Source organism: Ranitomeya imitator, chromosome 6, assembly GCF_032444005.1.
Source record: "Ranitomeya imitator isolate aRanImi1 chromosome 6, aRanImi1.pri, whole genome shotgun sequence".
Lineage (NCBI taxonomy): Eukaryota > Metazoa > Chordata > Amphibia > Anura > Dendrobatidae > Ranitomeya > Ranitomeya imitator.
Genome location: NC_091287.1, coordinates 2,191,897 through 2,211,446, shown reverse-complemented (window position 1 = coordinate 2,211,446; position 19,550 = coordinate 2,191,897). Strand labels below are relative to the sequence as shown.

The window sequence follows — 19,550 nt, the reverse complement described above, 5'->3', positions numbered from 1 at the left end:
GTCCTGGCAGCAGAGCTGTGTGCCAGTCGTCTGACAGCAGAGCTGTGTGCGTGCAGTCGTCCTGGCAGCAGAGCTGTGTGCGTGCAGTCGACTGGCAGCAGAGCTGTGGGCACGCAGTCGTCCTGGCAGCAGAGCTGAGTGCGCACAGTTGCCTGGCAGCAGAGCTGTGAGCGCGCAGTTGTGTGGCAACAGAGCTGTGTGTGTGCAGTCATGAGGCAGCAGAGCTGTGTGTGCGTGTGGTCGTGTGGCAGCAAAGCTGTTTGTGTGCGCAGTTGTGTGGCAACAGAGCTGTGTGTGCAGTCATGAGGCAGCAGAGCTGTGTGTGCGCAATTGTGTGGCAGCAGAGCTGTGTGTGCAGTCATGAGGCAGCAAAGCTGTGTGTGTGCGCAGTCCTGAGGCAGCAGAGCTGTGTGTGCGCTGTCATGAGGCAGCAGTCTGTCCTAAGCAGAGCTCAGCACATAGTAGTGCAGTCACCTGTGGCACTCGGTGTCAGGCACACACTGCACACCGTGCTCATCGTGACGTCTGCTCCGAGGATACAGCTGGCGCATGCCCGGCCGACACTGCTGGAGACGGCTCCTTTTATGCTCTTGCTTCCTGTTTATCCTCCCTCCTATGGCAGCTGCGGCCGGTCCGCCTCCTGCCTCTGTATGTGCAGGCGGGACACAGCCGAGTGATAGGGCAGTATCCCAGTGAGCACAGTGCCGTGTGTGGTCGGCAAAAGAGAGGTGGCATGGCCGGCAGGAAGATAACCTGAAGGAGCAGACCAGGGAAAGCGCAGGAGATGGAGTTCTCATCTATTGTGAAAATGGATGGACTGTAACTGTTATGAAGAAGCCTGAGATCAGACTCTGACTGTTTGTGTCTGAAAAGGACTGGAGCTCTGCATGCTGAAGAGATCCCTGACCCACGGGTGGGTGAAATACGTGACACACTGCACACCACAAAATGGACATGATATTTCTGTAGCGGATCGTCAGGGTGTCACAGAACAGCAGCAGCCCCTCCACACGACTATCACCCTGGACCCCGTTACAACTCCAATGAAGGAAATGGACGGCATGGGACTTACATATGAGTGTCTGAGCAAAGGGGCTGAAGACTTATGACCATGTGATATTTCAGTTTTCTTTTTTAATTAGTTTGCAAAACTTTCTACATTTCTGTTTTTTTTTCAGTCAAGATGGGGTGCAAAGTGTACATTAACCCCTCTGTGACCTTAGACGTACTATCCCCTCGAGGTGCCCTGGGTTTATCTGACCCTGGACGGGATAGTACGTCATAGCCGATCGGCCGCGCTCACGGGGGGAGCGCGGCCGATCGCGGCCGGGTGTCAGCTGCTTATCGCAGCTGACATCCGGCACTATGTGCCAGGAGCGGTCACGGACCGCCCCCGGCACATTAACCCCTGGCACACCGCGATCAAACATGATCGCGATGTGCCGGCGGTGCAGGGAAGCATCGCGCAGGGAGGGGGCTCCCTGCGGGCTTCCCTGAGACCCCCGGAGCAACGCGATGTGATCGCGTTGCTGCGAGGGTCTCACCTCCCTCCCTGCTCCCTCCAGCCCCGGATCCAAGATGGCCGCGGATCCGGGTCCTGCAGGGAGGGAGGTGGCTTCACAGAGCCTGCTCAGAGCAGGCACTGTGAAGGCTGCAGCGCTGCATGTCAGATCAGTGATCTGACAGAGTGCTGTGCACACTGTCAGATCACTGATCTGTGATGTCCCCCCCTGGGACAAAGTAAAAAAGTTAAAAAAAAAAAATTCCAAATGTGTAAAAAAAAAATAAAAAAAAATATTCCAAAATAATGAAAAAAAAAAAAAATATTATTCCCATAAATACATTTCTTCATCTAAATAAAAAAAAAAACAATAAAAGTACACATATTTAGTATCGCCGCGTCCGTAATGACCCGACCTATAAAACTGTCCCACTAGTTAACCCCTTCAGTAAAACTGTAAGAAAAAAAAAAAAAAAACGAGGCAAAAAACAACGCTTTATTATCATACCGCCGAACAAAAAGTGGAATAACACGCGATCAAAAGGACAGATATAAATAACCATGGTACCGCTGAAAGCGTCATATTGTCCCACAAAAAAACGAGCCGCCATACAGCATCATCAGCAAAAAAATAAAAAAGTTATAGTCCTGAGAATAAAGCGATGCAAAAATAATTATTTTTTCTGTAAAATAGTTTTTATCGTATAAAAGCGCCAAACCATAAAAAAATGATATAAATGAGGTATCGCTGTAATCGTACTGACCCGAAGAATAAAACTGATTTATCAATTTTACCAAACGTGGAACGGTATAAACGCCTCCCCCAATAGAAATTCATGAATAGCTGGTATTTGGTCATTCTTCCTCACAAAAATCGGAATAAAAAGCGATCAAAAAATGTCACGTGCCCGAAAATGCTTTCAATAAAAACGTCAACTCGTCCCGCAAAAAACAAGACCTCACATGACTCTGTGGACCAAAATATGGAAAAATTATAGCTCTCAAAATGTGGTATTGCAAAAAATATTTTTTGCAATAAAAAGGGTCTTTCAGTGTGTGACGGCTGCCAATCATAAAAATCCGCTAAAAAACTCGCTATAAAAGTAAATCAAACCCCCCTTCATCACCCCCTTAGTTAGGGAAAAATAAAAAAAAATGTATTTATTTCCATTTTCCCATTAGGGCTAGGGTTAGGGCTAGGGTTAGGGCTAGGGCTAGGGTTAGGGCTAGGGTTAGGGTTAGGGCTAGGGTTAGGGCTAGGGTTAGGGCTAGGGTTAGGGCTAGGGTTAGGGCTAAGGTTAGGGCTAGGGTTAGGGTTAGGGCTAGGGTTAGGGCTAGGGTTAGGGCTAGGGTTAGGGCTAGGGTTAGGGCTAGGGTTAGGGTTGGGGCTACAGTTAGGGTTGGGGCTAAAGTTAGGGTTAGGGTTTAGATTACATTTACGGTTGGGAATAGGGTTGGGATTAGGGTTAGGGGTGTGTCAGGGTTAGAGGTGTGGTTAGGGTTACCGTTGGAATTAGGGTTAGGGGTGTGTTTAGATTAGGGTTTCAGTTATAATTGGGGGGTTTCCACTGTTTCGGCACATCAGGGGCTCTCCAAACGCGACATGGCGTCCGATCTCAATTCCAGCCAATTCTGCGTTGAAAAAGTAAAACAGTGCTCCTTCCCTTCCGAGCTCTCCCGTGTGCCCAAACAGGGGTTTACCCTCACATATGGGGTATCAGCGTACTCAGGACAAATTGGACAACAACTTTTGGGGTCCAATTTCTCCTGTTACCCTTGGGAAAATACAAAACTGGGGGCTAAAAAATAATTTTTGTGGGAAAACAAAAAGATTTTTTTATTTTCACGGCTCTGCGTTATAAACTGTAGTGAAACACTTGGGGGTTCAAAGTTCTCACAACACATCTAGATAAGTTCATTGAGGGGTCTAGTTTCCAATATGGGGTCACTTGGGGGGGTTTCTACTGTTTAGGTACATTAGGGGCTCTGCAAACGCAATGTGACGCCTGCAGACCATTCCATCTAAGTCTGCATTCCAAATGGCGCTCCTTCCCTTCCGAGCCCTCCCATGCGCCCAAACGGTGGTTCCCCCCCACATATGGGGTATCAGCGTACTCAGGACAAATTGGACAACAACTTTTGGGGTCCAATTTCTCCTGTTACCCTAGGGAAAATACAAAACTGGGGGCTAAAAAATAATTTTTGTGGGAAAAAAATTTTGTTTTATTTTTATGGCTCTGCATTATAAACTTCTGTGAAGCCCTTGGTGGGTCAAAGTGCTCACCACACTTCCAGATAAGTTCCTTAGGGGGTCTACTTTCCAAAATGGTGTCACTTGTGGGGGGTTTCAATGTTTAGGCACATCAGTGGCTCTCCAAACGCAACATGGTGTCCCATCTCAATTCCTGTCAATTTTGCATTGAAAAGTCAAACGGCGCTCCTTCCCTTCCGAGCTCTCCCATGCGCCCAAACAGTGGTTTACTGCCACATATGGGGTATCAGCGTACTCAGAACAAATTGGACAACAACTTTTGGGGTCCATTTTCTCCTGTTACCCTTGGTAAAATAAAACAAATTGGAGCTGAAGTAAATTTTTTGTGTAAAAAAGTTAAATGTTCATTTTTATTTAAACATTCCAAAAATTCCTATTAAACACCTGAAGGGTTAATAAACTTCTTGAATGTGGTTTTGAGCACCTTGAGGGGTGCAGTTTTTAGAATGGTGTCACACTTGGGCATTTTCTATCATATAGACCCCTCAAAATGACTTCAAATGAGACGTGGTCCCTAAAAAAAAATGGTGTTGTAAAAATGAGAAATTGCTGGTCAACTTTTAACCCTTATAACTCCCTAACAAAAAAAAAAATTGGTTCCAAAATTATGCTGATGTAAAGGAGACATGTGGGAAATGTTACTTATTAAGTATTTTGTGTGACATATCTCTGTGATTTAATTGCATAAAAATTCAAAGTTTGAAAATTGCGAAATTTTCAAAATTTTCGCCAAATTTCCGTTTTTTTCACAAATAAACGCAGGTACTATCAAAGAAATTTTACCACTATCATGAAGTACAATATGTCACGAGAAAACAATGTCAGAATCACCAGGATCCGTTGAAGCGTTTCGGAGTTATAACCTCATAAAGGGACAGTGGTCAGAATTGTAAAAATTGGCCTGGTCATTGACGTGCAAACCACCCTTGGGGGTAAAGGGGTTAATTAGAGAAAATGAACTTTATTGAATTCACCAAATGGCTGCAATTGAACTAAAAGTGAAAAATTTAAAGGGGCCTGAACACTTTCCGCACCCTCTGTATGTCTCATATGAAAAAATGCTATTAGTAAAATCAGAAAAAAGAGGATCAACATTGGTAGTGTGGTGAAACCAGTTTAACGTTAATCTCTTTTCCCCAATGTACTTAATTGATTAAAATAAATAAGATTATTTCATATTTTTCTCTTTTCAGGTGGCCAACACTTTTAGAAGCCATGTTTAGCTTCATAGTCATCCTCACGTTTAGTCTTGGCTTTGTGGAAGGACAGTTCCCTAGAGTCTGCACTACTGAAGCTTCTTTTCGCACCAAGAGTTGCTGTCCACTTTGGAAAGATAAAAGCCCATGTGGTTCCCTGTCTGGTCGTGGGAGATGTAAAGACTGGATAGCTTCATCAGGAGAAAAGATTCCGCAGTACAACGATGACCGTCTCGACTGGCCACGACATTATTATGATTATACTTGCGAGTGCTTTGGAAACTATAGCGGTTTTGATTGTGGTGATTGCAAATTTGGCTTTCATGGCGAGAAATGTGACAGGAAGAAAATAGTCTTAAGGCGAGAAATCCGGGAACTGACGGTTCTGGAGCAGAAAAGATTGTTCAGTTACTTAGCCTTGGCCAAGACCACAAAAAGTCAAGATTTTGTTGTCCTGAGCTCAGGAGACCGGTATCATCGTGAGACTTACCGCTTTGTAGATGCTTCTCTATATGATGTCTTCGCGTGGATGCATTATTACGCCATGAAGGCCATCATGTTTAATAGCACATTTATTCCTGAAAAGAACTTTGCCCACCAGGGGCCCACATTTCCTGGATGGCATCGCTTAGGTCTCCTGTTCTTGGAGAGACAGATGCAGATCATGACTGGAGATGAAGATTTTGCAATTCCCTATTACGATTGGAGAAGCGAGAAGAACTGCTCCATCTGTACTGATGAATTGTTGGGAACTAATGATGACCAGGGGGAACTCAATCCCTACTCCCACTTTTCATTCTGGAAGGTATCTTTACAATTCATATAATTAATTAGGCTATAGCTTAAAGAGTCTAAAAAGACCCACATTATTGAATTTGTGTTGGTTGGGTTGGCTGCATCTTAATAATTAGCGCTAACCCCTTCACCCCCAGAGCTTTTTTCGGTTTTGCGTTTTCGTTTTTCGCTCCCCTTCTTCCCAGAGCCATAACTTTTTTATTTTTCCATCAATATGGCCATGTGAGGGCTTGTTTTTTGCAGGACAAGTTGTACTTATGAATGACATCATTGGTTTTACCATGTTGTGTACTAGAAAATGGTAAAAAATTCAAAGTGCAGTGAAATTCCAAAAAAAGTGCAACACCACACTTGGTTTTTTGTCTTTTTTACTAGATTCGCTAAATGTGAAAACTGACCTGCCATTATGATTCTCCAGGTTATTATGAGTTCATAGCCACCAAACATGTCTAAATTCTTTTTTATCTAAGTGGTGAAAAAAATTTCCAAACTTTGTTAAAAAAAAAATTCTGATACCCGTAGCGTCTCGATTTTTTAAGATCTCGGTCGGGCTTGTTTTTTGCGCGCCGAGCTGAGGTTTTTAATGATACCATTTTGGTGCAGATAAGGTCTTTTGATCGCCCGTTATTGCATTTTAATTCAATGTCGCGGTGACCAAATTAACGTAATTCTGGCATTTTGACTTTTTTCTCGCTACGTTGTTTAGCGATCATGTTAATCTTTTTTTGTCATTGATAGATGGGGTGATTCTGAATGCGGTGGTACCAAATATGTGCATGTTTGATATTTTTATTGTTTTGTATGAATGGGGTGAAAGGGGGGTGATTTGAACTTTTATTTTTTTGTATTTTTAAAAACTTTCTTCTATTACTTTTGGCATGCTTCAGTAGTCCCCATGGGAGACTAAAAGCTGCCATAACCCGATCGGCTCAGTTACATAGAGGCGATGATCATTTCGCCTGTATGTAGCTGAATTACTCACTTACCATACCTCCCAACCGTCCCGGATCCAGCGGGACTGTCCTGATTTTGACAGTCAGCCCCGCGATCCCGGGCGGGATATTAATTGTCCCGCAATGGTTGGGAGGTATGTGAATCACCCGGTTGGTCAGCTGAGAGCTCCCTGCACCCGGCCAGCACAGCAGCGCATAATGGCTGCTCTGTGCACAGGACCTGTGATGAGGTCACAGGATGGGAGGAGTCAGGGGTCACATGATCGGATTCGGGAGGAGGACCTCCGTGTACAGGACTTTGCTGGTTGCCATGGCGCCGGAGGAGGGTAAGGCAGCGTATGTGTGAGGTCAGGAGGTGTTTACAGGGTGGATGTAGCAGAGCCGTGTGTGTACGAGGTGTATGGAGCTGAGCCGTGTGTGTAAGGGGTGTACGGAGCCGTGTGCATGAGGTGTACGGAGCACAGCCGCGTGTGTACGAGGTGTACGGAGCCGTGTGCATGAGGTGTACAGAGCGCAGCCGCGTGTGTACGAGGTGTACGGAGCTGTGTGCATGAGGTGTACGGAGCGCAGCCGCGTGTGTACGAGGTGTACGGAGCGCAGCCGCGTGTGTACGAGGTGTACGGAGCCGTGTGCATGAGGTGTACGGAGCGCAGCCGCGTGTGTACGAGATGTACGGAGCAGAGCAGCATGTGAAAGGTGTACGGAGCGGAGCCGTGTGTGTAAGGGGTGTACAGAGCACAGCCGCGTGTGTACAAGGTGTACGGAGCGCAGCCGCGTGTGTGCGAGGTGTACGGAGCGGAGCAGCGTGTGAAAGGTGTACGGAGCGGAGCCGTGTGTGTAAGGGGTGTACAGAGCACAGCCGCGTGTGTAGGAGGTGTACGGAGCGCAGCCGCGTGTGTGCGAGGTGTACGGAGCGCAGCCGCGTGTGTGCGACGTGTACGGAGCGGAGCAGCGTGTGAAAGGTGTACGGAGCGGAGTCGTGTGTACGAGGTGTACGGAGCCATGTGTATGAGGTCTACGGAGCACAGCCGCGTGTGTACAAGGTGTACGGAGCGGAGCAGCATGTGAAAGGTGTACGGAGCGGAGTCGTGTGTATGAGGTGTACGGAGCACAGCCGCGTGTGTACGAGGTGTGCGGAGCGGAGCAGCGTGTGAAAGGTGTACGGAGCGGAGTCGTGTGTACGGAGCACAGCCGCGTGTGTACGAGGTGTACGGAGCGGAGTCGTGTGTAAGAGGTGTTCGGATGAGAGCAGAGTGTGAAAGGTGTATGGAGTGGAGCCACGTGTGTACGAGGTGTACAGAGCAGAGCCACGTGTGTACGAGGTGTGCGGAGCAGAGCCATGTGTGTGCAAGGTATACGGAGTGGAGCAGTGTGTGCAATGTGTATAGAGCGGAGCCGTGTGTGTACGAGGTGTACGGAGTAGTGCCGTGTGTGTACGAGATGTATGGAGAGGAGTCGTATGTGTATGAGGTGTACGCAGCGGAGCCGTGTGTGTGCAAGGTATACGGAGCGGAGCAGCTTCTGCAATGTGTATGGAGCGGAGCGGTGTGTGTATGAGGTGTACGTAGTGCCGTGTGTACGAGATGTATGGAGCGGAGCCGTGTGTGTATGAGGTGTACGTAGTGCCGTGTGTTATGTTTGCTAATGATAGGTGTTATGAAGGCAATCCAGAAACACAGTGTGCTTAGCGATCAGAGCGCACACAGTGATCTGACAAATACCCAAAAATACAAGAACGAGCTCTGAGACGTGGAAACTCTGTAGACTGCACACCTGATCCTATCCTAAACACAACTAAAAGCGGCTGTGGATTGCGCCTAACAACTACCTAGGCAACTCGGCACAGCCTAAGAAACTAGCTAGCCTGAAGATAGAAAAATAGGCCTGACTTGCCCCAGAGAAATTCCCCAAAGGAAAAGGCAGCCCCCCACATATAATGACTGTGAGTAAGATGAAAAGACAAAACGTAGGGATGAAATAGATTCAGCAAAGTGGGGCCCGATATTCTAGGACAGAGCGAGGACAGTAAAGTGAACTTTGCAGTCTACAAAAAACCCTAAAGCAAAACCACGCAAAGGGGGCAAAAAAAACCCACCGTGCCGAACTAACGGCACGGCGGTACACCCTTTGCGTCTCAGAGCTTCCAGCAAAACAAAAGACAAGCTGGACAGAAAAAAAGCAACAAAAAAGCAAAAAGCACTTAGCTATACAGCGCAGCAGGTCACAGGAACAATCAGGAGAAGCTCAGATCCAACACTGAAACATTGACAAAGAGCAAGGATAGCAGCATCAGGCGGAGTTAAGTAATGAAGCAGTCAACGAGCTCACCAGAACACCTGAGGGAGGAAGCTCAGAAGCTGCAGTACCACTTGTGACCACAGGAGTGAATTCAGCCACAGAATTCACAACAGTACCCCCCCCTTGAGGAGGGGTCACCGAACCCTCACCAGAGCCCCCAGGCCGACCAGGATGAGCCGCATGAAAGGCACGAACAAGATCGGAAGCATGAACATCAGAGGCAAAAACCCAGGAATTATCTTCCTGAGCATAACCCTTCCATTTAACCAGATACTGGAGTTTCCGTCTAGAAACACGAGAATCCAAAATCTTCTCCACAATATGCTCCAATTCCCCCTCCACCAAAACCGGGGCAGGAGGCTCAACAGATGGAACCATAGGTGCCACGTATCTCCGCAACAACGACCTATGGAATACATTATGTATGGAAAAGGAGTCTGGGAGGGTCAAACGAAAAGACACAGGATTGAGAACCTCAGAAATCCTATACGGACCAATAAAACGAGGTTTAAATTTAGGAGAGGAAACCTTCATAGGAATATGATGAGAAGATAACCAAACCAGATCCCCAACACGAAGTCGGGGACCCACACGGCGTCTGCGATTAGCGAAAAGTTGAGCTTTCTCCTGGGACAAGATCAAATTGTCCACTACCTGAGTCCAGATCTGCTGCAACCTATCCACCACAGAATCCACACCAGGACAGTCCGAAGACTCAACCTGTCCTGAAGAGAAACGAGGATGGAACCCAGAATTGCAAAAAAATGGAGAAACCAAGGTAGCCGAGCTGGCCCGATTATTAAGGGCGAACTCAGCCAACGGCAAAAAGGACACCCAATCATCCTGGTCTGCAGAAACAAAACATCTCAGATATGTTTCCAAGGTCTGATTGGTTCGTTCGGTCTGGCCATTAGTCTGAGGATGGAAAGCCGAGGAAAAGGATAGGTCAATGCCCATCCTACCACAAAAGGCTCGCCAAAACCTTGAAACAAACTGGGAACCTCTGTCAGAAACAATATTCTCAGGAATGCCATGCAACCGAACCACATGCTGAAAGAACAAAGGTACCAAATCAGAGGAGGAAGGCAATTTAGCCAAGGGCACCAGATGGACCATTTTAGAAAAGCGATCACAGACCACCCAAATGACTGACATCTTTTGAGAAACGGGAAGGTCAGAAATGAAATCCATCGAAATATGTGTCCAAGGCCTCTTTGGGACCGGCAAGGGCAAAAGCAACCCACTGGCACGAGAACAGCAGGGCTTAGCCCTAGCACAAATCCCACAGGACTGCACAAAAGTACGTACATCCCGTGACAGAGATGGCCACCAGAAGGATCTAGCCACTAACTCTCTGGTACCAAAGATTCCAGGATGACCAGCCAACACCGAACAATGAAGTTCAGAGATAAGTTTATTAGTCCACCTATCAGGGACGAACAGTTTCTCTGCTGGACAACGATCAGGTTTATTCGCCTGAAATTTTTGCAGCACCCGCCGCAAATCAGGGGAGATGGCAGACACAATGACTCCTTCCTTGAGGATACCCGCTGGCTCAGATAAACCCGGAGAGTCGGGCACAAAACTCCTAGACAGAGCATCCGCCTTCACATTTTTAGAGCCCGGAAGGTACGAAATCACAAAGTCGAAGCGGGCAAAAAATAACGACCAACGGGCCTGTCTAGGATTCAAGCGCTTGGCAGACTCGAGATAAGTCAAGTTCTTATGATCAGTCAATACCACCACGCGATGCTTAGCTCCTTCAAGCCAATGACGCCACTCCTCGAATGCCCACTTCATGGCCAGCAACTCTCGATTGCCCACATCATAATTTCGCTCAGCAGGCGAAAACTTCCTGGAAAAGAAAGCACATGGTTTCATCACTGAGCAATCAGAACCTCTCTGTGACAAAACCGCCCCTGCTCCAATCTCAGAAGCATCAACCTCGACCTGGAACGGAAGAGAAACATCTGGCTGACACAACACAGGGGCAGAACAAAAACGACGCTTCAACTCCTGAAAAGCTTCCACAGCAGCAGAAGACCAATTAACCAAATCAGCACCCTTCTTGGTCAAATCGGTCAATGGTTTGGCAATGCTAGAAAAATTACAGATGAAGCGACGATAAAAATTAGCAAAGCCCAGGAACTTTTGCAGACTTTTCAGAGATGTCGGCTGAATCCAATCCTGGATGGCTTGGACCTTAACTGGATCCATCTCGATAGTAGAAGGGGTAAAGATGAACCCCAAAAATGAAACTTTCTGCACACCGAAGAGACACTTTGATCCCTTCACAAACAAAGAGTTAGCACGCAGGACCTGAAAAACCATTCTGACCTGCTTCACATGAGACTCCCAATCATCTGAGAAGATCAAAATGTCATCCAAGTAAACAATCAGGAATTTATCCAGATACTCACGGAAGATGTCATGCATAAAAGACTGAAACACAGATGGAGCATTGGCAAGTCCGAACGGCATCACTAGATACTCAAAATGACCCTCGGGCGTATTGAATGCAGTTTTCCATTCATCTCCTTGCCTGATTCTCACCAGATTATACGCACCACGAAGATCTATCTTAGTGAACCAACTAGCCCCCTTAATCCGAGCAAACAAGTCAGATAACAATGGCAAGGGATACTGAAATTTAACAGTGATCTTATTAAGAAGGCGGTAATCAATACACGGTCTCAGCGAACCATCCTTCTTGGCTACAAAGAAGAACCCTGCTCCCAGTGGTGATGACGATGGGCGAATATGTCCCTTCTCCAGGGATTCCTTCACATAACTGCGCATAGCGGCGTGTTCGGGCACGGATAAATTAAATAATCGACCTTTAGGGAATTTACTACCAGGAATCAAATTGATAGCACAATCACAATCCCTATGCGGAGGTAGAGCATCGGACTTGGGCTCTTCAAATACATCCTGATAATCAGACAAGAACTCTGGGACCTCAGAAGGGGTGGATGACGAAATCGACAAAAATGGAACATCACCATGTACCCCCTGACAACCCCAGCTGGATACCGACATGGAATTCCAATCCAATACTGGATTATGGGTTTGTAGCCATGGCAACCCCAACACGACCACATCATGCAGATTATGCAACACCAGAAAGCGAATAACTTCCTGATGTGCAGGAGCCATGCACATGGTCAGCTGGGCCCAGTATTGAGGTTTATTCTTGGCCAAAGGTGTAGCATCAATTCCTCTCAATGGAATAGGACACCGCAAAGGCTCCAAGAAAAACCCACAACGTTTAGCATAATCCAAATCCATCAGATTCAGGGCAGCGCCCGAATCCACAAACGCCATGACAGAAAACGACGACAAAGAGCATATCAAGGTAATGGACAGAAGGAATTTGGACTGTACAGTACCAATGACGGCAGACCTAGCGGACCGCTTAGTGCGCTTAGGACAATCAGAAATAGCATGAGTGGAATCACCACAGTAGAAACACAGACCATTCAGACGTCTGTATTCCTGCCGTTCAACTCTAGTCACAGTCCTATCGCACTGCATAGGCTCAGGTTTAACCTCAGGCAGTACCGCCAAATGGTGCACAGATTTACGCTCGCGCAAGCGTCGACCGATCTGAATGGCCAAAGACAAAGACTCATTCAAACCAGCAGGCATAGGAAATCCCACCATGACATCCTTAAGAGCCTCAGAGAGACCCTTTCTGAACAAAGCTGCCAGCGCAGATTCATTCCACTGAGTGAGTACTGACCATTTCCTAAATTTCTGACAATATACTTCTATATCATCCTGACCCTGGCACAAAGCCAGCAAATCTTTCTCAGCCTGATCCACTGAATTAGGCTCATCGTACAGCAACCCTAACCCTAACCCTAAGGACACCCAATCATCCTGGTCTGCAGAAACAAAACATCTCAGATATGTTTCCAAGGTCTGATTGGTTCGTTCGGTCTGGCCATTAGTCTGAGGATGGAAAGCCGAGGAAAAGGATAGGTCAATGCCCATCCTACCACAAAAGGCTCGCCAAAACCTTGAAACAAACTGGGAACCTCTGTCAGAAACAATATTCTCAGGAATGCCATGCAACCGAACCACATGCTGAAAGAACAAAGGTACCAAATCAGAGGAGGAAGGCAATTTAGCCAAGGGCACCAGATGGACCATTTTAGAAAAGCGATCACAGACCACCCAAATGACTGACATCTTTTGAGAAACGGGAAGGTCAGAAATGAAATCCATCGAAATATGTGTCCAAGGCCTCTTTGGGACCGGCAAGGGCAAAAGCAACCCACTGGCACGAGAACAGCAGGGCTTAGCCCTAGCACAAATCCCACAGGACTGCACAAAAGTACGTACATCCCGTGACAGAGATGGCCACCAGAAGGATCTAGCCACTAACTCTCTGGTACCAAAGATTCCAGGATGACCAGCCAACACCGAACAATGAAGTTCAGAGATAAGTTTATTAGTCCACCTATCAGGGACGAACAGTTTCTCTGCTGGACAACGATCAGGTTTATTCGCCTGAAATTTTTGCAGCACCCGCCGCAAATCAGGGGAGATGGCAGACACAATGACTCCTTCCTTGAGGATACCCGCTGGCTCAGATAAACCCGGAGAGTCGGGCACAAAACTCCTAGACAGAGCATCCGCCTTCACATTTTTAGAGCCCGGAAGGTACGAAATCACAAAGTCGAAGCGGGCAAAAAATAACGACCAACGGGCCTGTCTAGGATTCAAGCGCTTGGCAGACTCGAGATAAGTCAAGTTCTTATGATCAGTCAATACCACCACGCGATGCTTAGCTCCTTCAAGCCAATGACGCCACTCCTCGAATGCCCACTTCATGGCCAGCAACTCTCGATTGCCCACATCATAATTTCGCTCAGCAGGCGAAAACTTCCTGGAAAAGAAAGCACATGGTTTCATCACTGAGCAATCAGAACCTCTCTGTGACAAAACCGCCCCTGCTCCAATCTCAGAAGCATCAACCTCGACCTGGAACGGAAGAGAAACATCTGGCTGACACAACACAGGGGCAGAACAAAAACGACGCTTCAACTCCTGAAAAGCTTCCACAGCAGCAGAAGACCAATTAACCAAATCAGCACCCTTCTTGGTCAAATCGGTCAATGGTTTGGCAATGCTAGAAAAATTACAGATGAAGCGACGATAAAAATTAGCAAAGCCCAGGAACTTTTGCAGACTTTTCAGAGATGTCGGCTGAATCCAATCCTGGATGGCTTGGACCTTAACTGGATCCATCTCGATAGTAGAAGGGGTAAAGATGAACCCCAAAAATGAAACTTTCTGCACACCGAAGAGACACTTTGATCCCTTCACAAACAAAGAGTTAGCACGCAGGACCTGAAAAACCATTCTGACCTGCTTCACATGAGACTCCCAATCATCTGAGAAGATCAAAATGTCATCCAAGTAAACAATCAGGAATTTATCCAGATACTCACGGAAGATGTCATGCATAAAAGACTGAAACACAGATGGAGCATTGGCAAGTCCGAACGGCATCACTAGATACTCAAAATGACCCTCGGGCGTATTGAATGCAGTTTTCCATTCATCTCCTTGCCTGATTCTCACCAGATTATACGCACCACGAAGATCTATCTTAGTGAACCAACTAGCCCCCTTAATCCGAGCAAACAAGTCAGATAACAATGGCAAGGGATACTGAAATTTAACAGTGATCTTATTAAGAAGGCTGTAATCAATACACGGTCTTAGCGAACCATCCTTCTTGGCTACAAAGAAGAACCCTGCTCCCAGTGGTGATGACGATGGGCGAATATGTCCCTTCTCCAGGGATTCCTTCACATAACTGCGCATAGCGGCGTGTTCGGGCACGGATAAATTAAATAATCGACCTTTAGGGAATTTACTACCAGGAATCAAATTGATACCACAATCACAATCCCTATGCGGAGGTAGAGCATCGGACTTGGGCTCTTCAAATACATCCTGATAATCAGACAAGAACTCTGGGACCTCAGAAGGGGTGGATGACGAAATCGACAAAAATGGAACATCACCATGTACCCCCTGACAACCCCAGCTGGATACCGACATGGAATTCCAATCCAATACTGGATTATGGGTTTGTAGCCATGGCAACCCCAACACGACCACATCATGCAGATTATGCAACACCAGAAAGCGAATAACTTCCTGATGTGCAGGAGCCATGCACATGGTCAGCTGGGCCCAGTATTGAGGTTTATTCTTGGCCAAAGGTGTAGCATCAATTCCTCTCAATGCAATAGGACACCGCAAAGGCTCCAAGAAAAACCCACAACGTTTAGCATAATCCAAATCCATCAGATTCAGGGCAGCGCCCGAATCCACAAACGCCATGACAGAAAACGACGACAAAGAGCATATCAAGGTAATGGACAGAAGGAATTTGGACTGTACAGTACCAATGACGGCAGACCTAGCGGACCGCTTAGTGCGCTTAGGACAATCAGAAATAGCATGAGTGGAATCACCACAGTAGAAACACAGACCATTCAGACGTCTGTATTCCTGCCGTTCAACTCTAGTCATAGTCCTATCGCACTGCATAGGCTCAGGTTTAACCTCAGGCAGTACCGCCAAATGGTGCACAGATTTACGCTCGCGCAAGCGTCGACCGATCTGAATGGCCAAAGACAAAGACTCATTCAAACCAGCAGGCATAGGAAATCCCACCACGACATCCTTAAGAGCCTCAGAGAGACCCTTTCTGAACAAAGCTGCCAGCGCAGATTCATTCCACTGAGTGAGTACTGACCATTTCCTAAATTTCTGACAATATACTTCTATATCATCCTGACCCTGGCACAAAGCCAGCAAATTTTTCTCAGCCTGATCCACTGAATTAGGCTCATCGTACAGCAATCCGAGCGCCAGGAAAAACGCATCAACACTACTCAATGCAGGGTCTCCTGGCGCAAGAGAAAATGCCCAGTCTTGATGGTCGCCGCGCAAAAAAGAAATAATAATCAAAACCTGTTGAATAGGATTACCAGAAGAATGAGGTTTCAAGGCCAGAAATAGCTTACAATTATTTTTGAAACTTAGAAACTTAGTTCTATCTCCAAAAAACAAATCAGGAATAGGAATTCTTGGTTCTAACATAGATTTCTGATCAATAGTATCTTGAATTTTTTGTACATTTATAACGAGATTATCTATTGAAGAGCACAGACCCTGAATATCCATGTCCACACCTGTGTCCAGAATCACCCAAATGTCTAGGGGAAAAAAAAAAAGTGAACACAGAGCAGAAAAAAAAAAAAAAAAAAATGATGTCAGAACTTTTTCTTTCCCTCTATTGAGAATCATTAGTTTTGGCTCCTTGTACTGTTATGTTTGCTAATGACAGGTGTTATGAAGGCAATCCAGAAACACAGTGTGCTTAGCGATCAGAGCGCACACAGTGATCTGACAAATACCCAAAAATACAAGAACGAGCTCTGAGACGTGGAAACTCTGTAGACTGCACACCTGATCCTATCCTAAACACAACTAAAAGCGGCTGTGGATTGCGCCTAACAACTACCTAGGCAACTCGGCACAGCCTAAGAAACTAGCTAGCCTGAAGATAGAAAAATAGGCCTGACTTGCCCCAGAGAAATTCCCCAAAGGAAAAGGCAGCCCCCCACATATAATGACTGTGAGTAAGATGAAAAGACAAAACGTAGGGATGAAATAGATTCAGCAAAGTGGGGCCCGATATTCTAGGACAGAGCGAGGAAAGTAAAGCGAACTTTGCAGTCTACAAAAAACCCTAAAGCAAAACCACGCAAAGGGGGCAAAAAAAACCCACCGTGCCGAACTAACGGCACGGCGGTACACCCTTTGCGTCTCAGAGCTTCCAGCAAAACAAAAGACAAGCTGGACAGAAAAAAAGCAACAAAAAAGCAAAAAGCACTTAGCTATACAGCGCAGCAGGTCACAGGAACAATCAGGAGAAGCTCAGATCCAACACTGAAACATTGACAAGGAGCAAGGATAGCAGCATCAGGCGGAGTTAAGTAATGAAGCAGTTAACGAGCTCACCAGAACACCTGAGGGAGGAAGCTCAGAAGCTGCAGTACCACTTGTGACCACAGGAGTGAATTCAGCCACAGAATTCACAACAGCCGTGTGTACGAGATGTATGGAGCGGAGCTGTGTGTGTATGAGGTGTATGGAGCGGAGCTGAATGTGTACGAGGTGAACGGAACGGAGCCGTGTGTGTTTGAGATGTATGGAGTGGAGCCGTGTGTATGGAGCGGAGCCGTGTATGCAAAGTGTACGGAGCGCAGCCGCGTGTGTAGGAGTAGCTATGTGTGGCCATTATACGGTACGAAGTATCATGTGTGGCCAATATACAGTATGGAGCATCATGTGCGATCATTATACAGTATTGAGCATCATGTGTGGCCATTATACAGTATGGAGCATCATGTGTGGCCATTATACAGTATGGAGCATCATGTGTGGCTATTATACAGTATGGAGCATCATGTGCGGTCATTATACAGTATGGAGCATCATGTGTGGCCATTATACAGTATGGAGCATCATGTGTGGCCATTATACAGTATGGAGCATCATGTGTGGCCATTATACAGTATGGAGCATCATGTGTGGCTATTATTCAGTATGGAGCATCATGTGTGGCCGTTATACAGTATGTAGCATCATGTGCGGTCATTATACAGTATGGAGCATCATGTGTGGCCATTATACAGTATGGAGCACTGTGTGGCCGTTATACAGTATGTAGCATCATGTGCGGCCATTGTACAGTATGGAGCATCATGTGGGGCCATTATACAGTATTGAGCATCATGTGGGGTCATTATACAGTATTGAGCATCATGTGCGGCAATTATACAGTATGGAGCATTATGTGTGGCCGTTATACAGTATTGAGCATCATGTGGGGTCGTTATACAGTATTGAGCATCATGTGCGGCCATTATACAGTATGGAGCACTGTGTGGCCATTATACAGTATGGAGCATCATGTGCAGCCAATATACAGTATGGAGCATCATGTGTGGCCATTATACAGTATTGAGCATCATGTGCGGTCATTATACAGTATGGAGCATCATGTGTGGCCATTATACAGTATGGAGCACTGTGTGGCCGTTATACAGTATGTAGCATCATGTGCGGCCATTATACAGTATGGAGCATCATGTGGGGCCATTATACAGTATTGAGCATCATGTGGGGTCATTATACAGTATGGAGCATTATGTGTGGCCGTTATACAGTATGGAGCATCATGTGTGGCCATTATACAGTATGGAGCACTGTGTGGCCATTATACAGTATTGAGCATCATGTGCGGCCATTATACAGTATGGAGCACTGTGTGGCCATTATACAGTATTGAGCATCATGTGGGGTCGTTATACAGTATTGAGCATCATGTGCGGCCATTATACAGTATGGAGCATCATGTGTGGCCATTATACAGTATGGAGCACTGTGTGGCCATTATACAGTATGGAGCATCATGTGCAGCCAATATACATAGTAACATAGTAACATAGTAACATAGTTAGTAAGGCCGAAAAAAGACATTTGTCCATCCAGTTCAGCCTATATTCCATCATAATAAATCCCCAGATCTACGTCCTTCTACAGAACCTAATTGTATGATACAATATTGTTCTGCTCCAGGAAGACATCCAGGCCTCTCTTGAACCCCTCGACTGAGTTCGCCATCACCACCTCCTCAGGCAAGCAATTCCAGATTCTCACTGCCCTAACAGTAAAGAATCCTCTTCTATGTTGGTGGAAAAACCTTCTCTCCTCCAGACGCAAAGAATGCCCCCTTGTGCCCGTCACCTTCCTTGGTATAAACAGATCCTCAGCGAGATATTTGTATTGTCCCCTTATATACTTATACATGGTTATTAGATCGCCCCTCAGTCGTCTTTTTTCTAGACTAAATAATCCTAATTTCGCTAATCTATCTGGGTATTGTAGTTCTCCCATCCCCTTTATTAATTTTGTTGCCCTCCTTTGTACTCTCTCTAGTTCCATTATATCCTTCCTGAGCACCGGTGCCCAAAACTGGACACAGTACTCCATGTGCGGTCTAACTAGGGATTTGTACAGAGGCAGTATAATGCTCTCATCATGTGTATCCAGACCTCTTTTAATGCACCCCATGATCCTGTTTGCCTTGGCAGCTGCTGCCTGGCACTGGCTGCTCCAGGTAAGTTTATCATTAACTAGGATCCCCAAGTCCTTCTCCCTGTCAGATTTACCCAGTGGTTTCCCGTTCAGTGTGTAATGGTGACATTGATTCCTTCTTCCCATGTGTATAACCTTACATTTATCATTGTTATACCTCATCTGCCACCTTTCAGTACAGTATGGAGCATCATGTGTGGCCATTATACAGTATTGAGGATCATGTGCGGTCATTATACAGTATGGAGCATCATGTGTGGCCATTATACAGTATGGAGCACTGTGTGGCCGTTATACAGTATGTAGCATCATGTGCGGCCATTATACAGTATTGAGCATCA

General features: G+C 46.3%; 1 protein-coding gene across 1 annotated transcript in view; it reads left to right on the top strand.

Annotated features, from left to right (window-relative positions):
* Positions 1–19,550, top strand: part of LOC138641571 (tyrosinase-like) — a 221,508-nt gene that overhangs the window by 48,491 nt on the left and 153,467 nt on the right. Inside the window, exon 2 of the mRNA XM_069729041.1 lies at positions 4,967–5,774. Coding sequence (XP_069585142.1) covers positions 4,989–5,774 — 786 coding nt within the window. The 5' untranslated portion in view covers positions 4,967–4,988. The remainder of the gene's footprint in view (positions 1–4,966; positions 5,775–19,550) is intronic.